The 7564-nt window shown below is 40.9% G+C and overlaps 1 protein-coding gene across 1 annotated transcript in view; it reads right to left on the bottom strand.

Moving 5' to 3' along the window:
- Nucleotides 1-7564, bottom strand: part of arid1ab (AT-rich interactive domain 1Ab) — a 67790-nt gene that overhangs the window by 31916 nt on the left and 28310 nt on the right. Inside the window, exons 2-4 of the mRNA XM_008421335.2 lie at nucleotides 7166-7387; nucleotides 2786-3421; nucleotides 2064-2171 (exon numbers count right to left, since the gene is read on the bottom strand). Coding sequence (XP_008419557.1) covers nucleotides 2064-2171; nucleotides 2786-3421; nucleotides 7166-7387 — 966 coding nt within the window. The remainder of the gene's footprint in view (nucleotides 1-2063; nucleotides 2172-2785; nucleotides 3422-7165; nucleotides 7388-7564) is intronic.

The raw sequence follows: 7564 nt of genomic DNA, 5'->3' as shown, positions 1-7564 counted from the left end.
CTTTCCTTCCTCGCTCACTTTCATTCTCTCGCATTAATGATCTCATTTCTCACTCTCCTTCCCCGAGGCCCAGAATGAGGTTAGCGCCACAGTCTGACCTATAAACACTGCCATGGTAACTGCAGCCTGTTCCAGTGAGGGAGGGAGGGAGGGAAGGCTAGGGGCTTCTCTCACCTTTACCTCAGCCAGAGGGCCGTTGCTAAACGCTTTCTCTTTACTTTGGGTTCGCGCTCCGAGTATTTTGTCCCTGGAAGTCGAGCGAAAACCTGCGTGCTTGTCTTCACGTCAATCACCTCTCGGCGAGAGCGCTCTCTGTTCTGTGTTTTGATCCGAACCAAATCTGGTACCTCAGAGTTAATTCTAGAAAGATCTGCCGGCTCTGCTGCCACCTCCAGAGATGTCTGCTCCAACAGCACTGTGAGGATTGGTACGCATCGAGCCATTTCTTTGACATTTTGACACAAAAACGTCTGAGTAGTGGCTCGAGCCGGGGCTGGTGGTCCGACCAGAAAGACTTGGAGAAAGCATCTTTGGAGGAAGACCCGCCCCCCGCCCACCGAGAGGAATAGTGTTGTTCAAATCAAAGTCAAAGTCAAAATAAAGCATTCAAATCTTTGATTTTAAAACCACCTCACTCCTGGCTGGAAATGCTCAACTATGTCAACTAGGGATTCACCGATCCACTTTTTTCACATCTGAACATGTAAAATCAACAACTTTAATTTGTTCAGTATAACAGCCAATGAAAACAAATAATAAAGAAACTGAAACTGACAAAAAATAATAGATTGGCTACCTGGGTCAAGTATGCTAAAAGTAAACCACCACAAACCTTCTTTCAAATGGTTAAGAAAGTGCAATTAGGAATTCTAAATGTAATGTAAAATAAATAAAGAATGACGTCAAACAGAGCACAAAGTATAGAATTAGACTGAATAGATCTGCCCTCATGGACTGGGAACATTGTCATTTTTTTTACAATATCAATCCGATACAAGTATCGGATCGGTGGATCTCTAATGTCAGCGCATTAAACAACTAACGTCAACAAACATGGTTTACTGATGCATATTGACGACAGATTAACTACTAAAATGCAACAGACTGGGATGACTTTCAGTTGGATCTAAAAAGGGAACAGTGTTGTCTACATATCTCTTTCCGTTCAGGAAACTGAGATATAGCAATTCCAACTATTAACGTAAATTCACTCATATTTTGCACCAACTTGCAATTTTCATAAAATTTCCGGAATACGATTTTGCTCATATCAAAGGTTGCCATTTCATGAAGGTATTTGAAAATGCTGCTTACACTTTAAATATCCACCATGTTAAAATACTTTTTTGAAGGAAAGTTATGTGGAGCAATTTCAACGTTTCCCTCTCATGACAAGAGTAATAGTGTAAAAAAGAAAAAAAAAGAAATCACAAGTTTGGCTGCCAGTTTTTTATAAAAGGTGCCACAAAATTAGCCATTTCACAATCACAAAAAAATATGACATCCTAGAATGACTGATATCTGCTGTTCCTTCAGGCTGAAACACAGAGAAAACTAAACTTCTAACAAAATAAGCAACCCATCATCAACTAAAGCTGTGTGCTGCTCAAGAAAACGTCCAGCTGGGTAACAATGGGAGAAAAAAAAACAGCCCCACTGATTCACCACCAGCGCTCGGGTCACAGCTTATTTCAGGTTATTACTCCAATCAAGTCATTTTTAAATCACTGTCATAACTAAACTCTGATGAAACTCAACCTGCTGTTCGTCTACTATCTGTGTCAGCTGGAACCCCAAGCGAGATGTGAAGCAGCAATTTGCAACTAAATTCCTAAAAAATCACAGCTTGCCAAACAGTTCTAGGTAGAGCGCATTTTATTGCACAAACAGATTTGAGTTTTGGTAAAGGTGCAGAAACACATCGTTCAAAGCAAAGTGTAAATAAGGAACCTTATTCCAGTAAATGTAGTTTGCACACAATTAACAAGTCAAACAATCAAAGAATATGCTAGTGCTGGTCCAGCGCTTCAAAACCCACAAAAGCAAGAGAGTGGGGGGCTCACCGGTAGACTGGACGGCCGGCCCTGCATGCTGTCTTCCTGACCACTCTTGTTGGGCTGGTTAGAAGGAGGAGCACTGGACTGGGAGCTGAAGGAATCCTGGGAAAGCTCCTGGTTAGAGAAACAGGAAGCAGATGAGCCGTTAGTGATAAGTAGTAGTTTTTAAAGGGACGGTATTGTGGGTTTCCAGGCACATAGTGTCATCTATAGAACAATGAAGTAACTGTGTTAACTTTAAACAAGAATTTATCCATATAAAATTTATTTATAGTTTAACGCCTTGAAATTGGGTCTCTGTCACTTTAAGAAACTCCTGCTCTTTACACTTTACCAGCATTGCACTGAGAAGTAGCTCCTATAATGAGCTCAGCAGATGTGCAGTTGTATCAGGTGTTTGCTAATTGCTGCCACTAGTCTGAAGGAGCTGAGCGGGGGGGTTGTGAGGGAGGGCTGCTCGGTGAGGTGGAAGCTTGGAAATGGCAGCTCAGAGAAGGAGCTTCATCCTTGAAGGCGGGGCTAGGTCCAACCAGCCATTTTGTTCAGCTTTTAACCTCTATAGGAGATTAAAAGATTTCTCAAAAATGCATAAAAGAATCAAAGCAACACTCCAGGTTTGTATTTGACATGATGTAAAACACAAAAAAGTTGATTTTACTTTATACTGCCCCTAAAAACATTCTAAAGAGCAAAGCTATACTCTCATGTCCTGAAGGTGAAGGTCGTACCTGTGGAGGAGGCGGGAACCTCTGATATGGAGACTGTTGCTGTTGCTGCTGTGGTTGTTGCTGCTGTTGCTGTGGAGGTTGCTGCAGCGGGGGTGTCTGGGAGTAAGGTGACTGCTGGCTCTGCTGGCCATGACCTGGGGGCTGCTGGGCTTGGGGTGGAGGACCTCCTGGTTGCTGAGGTGGTCCTTGCTGCTGCGGCGGGGTCTGCTGCTGGGGTGCCTGCCCTGGTCCGGTGGCTTGTTGGTAACCGGATTGGCCCTGAGGCCCCTGCTGACTCTGGGGACCGGGACCCTGTTGCTGCTGCTGCTGTTGAGTCTGCTGCTGCTGCTGCTGCTGAGGAGAGACGTACGGCGGCTGTCCTGAATGTGACTGTGGGGGCTGGCTGTAGGAAGGCTGTCCTGCAGCAGGTCCATGGGGCCCTTGGGATTGTTGGTATGGGGGCCCAGACTGGGTGTGTTGGCCCGGTGGTTGCGAAGGGTGACCTTGCTGAGAGTAGGGAGCAGTAGAGCTGCCCTGGGTCTGGCCAGAGTATGGAGGCTGCTGCTGGCCGGGGTGGGGCTGTGGGCCATGCTGGCTGTAGTAGCCCTGGTTCTGCTGGCTGTAACCTCCTGGACCCTGCTGTCCATACGCAGACATCTAGATAGGAAACAGTTCAGGTCTGGTTAGGCTCAATAAGTGTTTAAATACAAACTTCTAACTATTCAAACCATTTCAATATAAGATTGAAAATAAGGCGTTTAGGAGTGTACTCATTATCTAGGTTACGGGGGGGGGCGTTTATCGTATCGGATAGCATTAATCATATCGGATAGCATTTACCGCGATTTCTCAGTATGATAAGAATTCAGTTCTATCGTTGTTAGGCCTGTCACAATGACAAATGTTTTATGACTATAAATTCTGCCAATAACTATTGGATAAACACTAATATTGTTGTTTTGAGACCGTTTTCAACTGATATTGGCATAATGGTGCAACTTCGCTCTCTCATAGACCAATGAGTTTTAATTTTGTAAAGAACACTTAATGAAACTGGAAGATGTTTTAATAATATCCATAAACACAACAAAAATAAACAAATAAATACATAAAACAAACAAAAAATAAAACAAAGCTCCACTACAACTAAAACCATTAATGAAATGGGTTATGATATTTCTGCAAACAAAATTTGCAAAATTACTATTCAAAAAATAGTAATCATCATAATGGAAATGATCAAGCTCATTTTAAATTATGTTGGTGGATTATTTCGCCTGTAACAAAATATTAGAAGTGAAATAATGTGCAAGTGAAACTAGAATCTGTTAATCAATATTATGGAATTGTTGACTTAAAACAAGCTACTATGTTTTGCTGAAAAGTTATTTTTAAGTAATTTTATGTTATTTCAAGTGTACTAAGATATTTGCACTACAAACTACACCAAAATTAATTGGTGAGATTTTATGTTTTTCTCATTTTAAAGGTTATCTTTCATGTATCTTGTAGTTAACTAGCTAAAATTCATTTCAGGAGGTCAAAGCTTTTGAAATCAGGGCATCTCTAAATGTTAAAACCTAGGAGATTTTCAAGGCTGTTCTATACTATATCCAGATGTGCGATAAAACCAATGTATTAAAACAGAATTTCTGCTAAAATAAGATTAGTAATAGAACAGAAGTCATGCTAAACCAAAATGTATGCTAAATCAAAGTTTTTTCTAAAAAGGAATTTATACCTCAAGCACTTTTATGGTAAACTGTGCTTGAGGTATAAAGCACAGTTATGCTAGAACTTCAGTTTTAGCATAACTTCCAATGTGGGAACAAGACGCATGAAATTCTGTTTAAGCATAAATTCAGATTCAGCATAAATTTCTTTGTTAGCAAAAATTGTTTGCGCATACCTTTGGTTTTAGCACAAGTTCTGTTTTAGCATAAATTTTGATTTAGAAAAAAATTATATTTTAGCTTACCGTATTTTTCGCACTATAAGGCGCACCTAAAAATCTTCAATTTCCTCAAAAGCCGACAGTGCGCCTTATAATCCGGTGCACCTTATAGTGCGGAAAATACGGTAAATTCAGTTTTAGCATAAGTTCTGTTTTAGCTAATTTAACTGACATTGTGACTTTTTTCCATTGTTGTGGAATTTTGCATTTTGTTTACCCTTCTGGGCCACCGTACATGAAAAGCATGAGTTTGTAGCCAGATGACAGGTTGCAGCAAAGCAATCTAGTTGTACACAGTAAGGCGCTCCACATTACAGCATTGTTTCATTATAACAATGCTTCTTCAGACTTTGATAGTCAGAAGCTGTTTATATGGCAGAGTGTAGAGTAAGCAACTCACAGAGGTGAGAATTGTCGAAGTATTTTAAGTGTGGCGTTTTAAATTAGTGCCAGGAAAATAAAAAACGCACATGGGCTTCATCTCTTCCAACTATAAAATGAACCTTTTTATATTCTGCATTTTCATTTCATTACGCTCAAAAAGCACGCAAGGAGAAAACTCTGACCTTGTGAGGAAACACTTGCATATAAAAAAAACGGAGAGAGAGAGAGAGAAAAAGAGGCTTGCCTGCTTTGTGAGACGGATGAGGGATGGTGGAACTAAACTACTCAAGGATTCAAAGAAAATAGAAGATGGTAATAAAGAATTTGCAGCGCGTTAAATCAACATCAAGTGGCTGTATTGTATCACACCGACAGAGGCAGGGAGGCCGTTTTCTTCTCCGCAGGGCACTTATCGAGTTCATGGTCAGACACCAGCCAGGCCAGTATGAGATAATCACGGCGCACAATGGGCACGAGACCACCGGCGGAGGACGTAGAAGAAAAGCCTTCGCTCGGCGGGATTCCCTGCGTGCGTTTCTCTGTTCAGACGGCTGTCTGGCTGGGAAGAGTTCAACAAGGGTCTGTTTCCTGGCTATGTGGCAGTAGCAAGTGCAAACTGGATGTTTACAGTGTTCAATTGGATGAAGGTGCTGCCCCACTGTGCCTGGCAGCACAGCTGGAATGTTCTCCATTTTTTTTCTTTTTGTTTTTTGTTTGTTTGTTTGTTTGTTTCATGCGTGAAAATAGAGTTGACTGTAGAAAAAAAAAAACTGATTGCTTCCTGAATTTTCAGGTGTTTTCTGGTCACTTTTGGGTTGGTCTTTACACACATCATATATAGGTTATAAAAAAAATGCTAGAGTGGTAAATTAGATCTCAAATTTATTATCATCTCGATATCAATATCGCAAGAAAAGATAAATAAATAAATAAAAATTTGCAGGCATTGCAATAAACACTGCCTAGTTATTGAAGCTCAATACCATCAAGACATTTATGCTGGCAATATCTTTGGTGAGTCTTGTTGTTTATTGAGGCATAAAAATGTTTTAGAAGCTGGACAACATGTTGTGTTTGTTTGCATTGACTTTAATGTATTACAAGTTATATTATTATATTTGGTATTCCCCCAAACAAATGTGTGCAGAGTTGACTCCCAGGATTTGTGGGGCTTATGGACAAGAGTCCCCCACGAAAAGATAGCATCACTCTTAAAAACACTTGTAGCTACTTATTTTAATAGTTCAAACACCAAATATACACTAATATGTATTAATGCTCACAGTGGAGACTGCATTAGTTGGTAACACATAACTTAATATCTACAGTTTTTCTTAGCTCAACTTTAGGGGCTTCAGCCAATCAGAGCCAAGGAAAATAAATGGGGTTCCTGGATTGGCTGCTTTAAAAAAACGTTCTCAAGTAACATTGCTCCTTAGTATTCCAGCTTTCTGAGCTGAACTTCCTTTTAGAATTTATTAGATATACTCTATGAAATTATCCATGGATCCTCCAACTTTCTACTAGTTATTTGGAGTTGTGTTCCACAAAAACTGTGCAAATCCACAAATACATTTTATGCAAGTGGTTTTCATGAAATAGCAACCACTGTCAGCAGGACAGGATTAAACTCTCAAACAGTATTCTGACAGTCTAATCTCAAGTTCAGCAAACTACGACCGTTAAATGACCTCTAATGCCTTCTTTTTTTGGAGATAAAAGTTTACAGCAACTTTTTTAACATCATCTTGCCTAATCTCTGGTTCCAAAAGTGGTCCGGGAACATTACGAGCATCATTTAATCTTCCTCATTAAGTTCCAAACAAACAACCCACACAGTGCGTAGGAATTCTTGCGACAAACCCAAACACTGCACCGGAACAAATCAAATAAATTTATATTGAATTTGGAGAAAATTGGGTTCTATATAATTGAATATATATTTGGAGAAGTTTGTCTTGTAAAATGCTTTGAGATGACATTTAAAATGTGCATGTATCGTATATAGAAATTTAACAGATATTTGCGCCGTTTCAAAAGGATGGTTTTGGTGCAATACTGACCTGCTGCCCATACTGCATACCACCCATGGTGCCCGGTGTGCGGCTCTGCATCCCCATTGGGTACCTCTGGGGACCCGGAGGTCCGTAGCTCTGGGCTGGGTAGGAGCCTGCCTGTTGGGGTCCTGGACCAGAAGAAGGGCCCTGCTGATGCTGGGAGTAGGGGTTAGGCCCTCCATACGGCTGGCTTCGCATCTTCCCTACCTGGTCCATCGGGCTGGGAGGCTGGAAGACACATGAAGAAAACATGTTAGTATGATGTTAGAGTGTAAAGAAAAACTCGGGGTGGTTGGTGTTTACAGTCACCATCAGTCTTTACAGCACCTGCTGTCACTATCAGTCTTTACAGCGTCTGCTGTCACTATCAGACTTTGCAGCGTCTGCTGTCACTATCAGACTTTA

Source organism: Poecilia reticulata, linkage group LG11 (assembly GCF_000633615.1).
Source record: "Poecilia reticulata strain Guanapo linkage group LG11, Guppy_female_1.0+MT, whole genome shotgun sequence".
Classification (NCBI taxonomy): domain Eukaryota; kingdom Metazoa; phylum Chordata; class Actinopteri; order Cyprinodontiformes; family Poeciliidae; genus Poecilia; species Poecilia reticulata.
The sequence above is the reverse complement of the archived record's forward strand: the minus strand, read 5'-3'. Positions and strand labels throughout refer to the sequence as shown.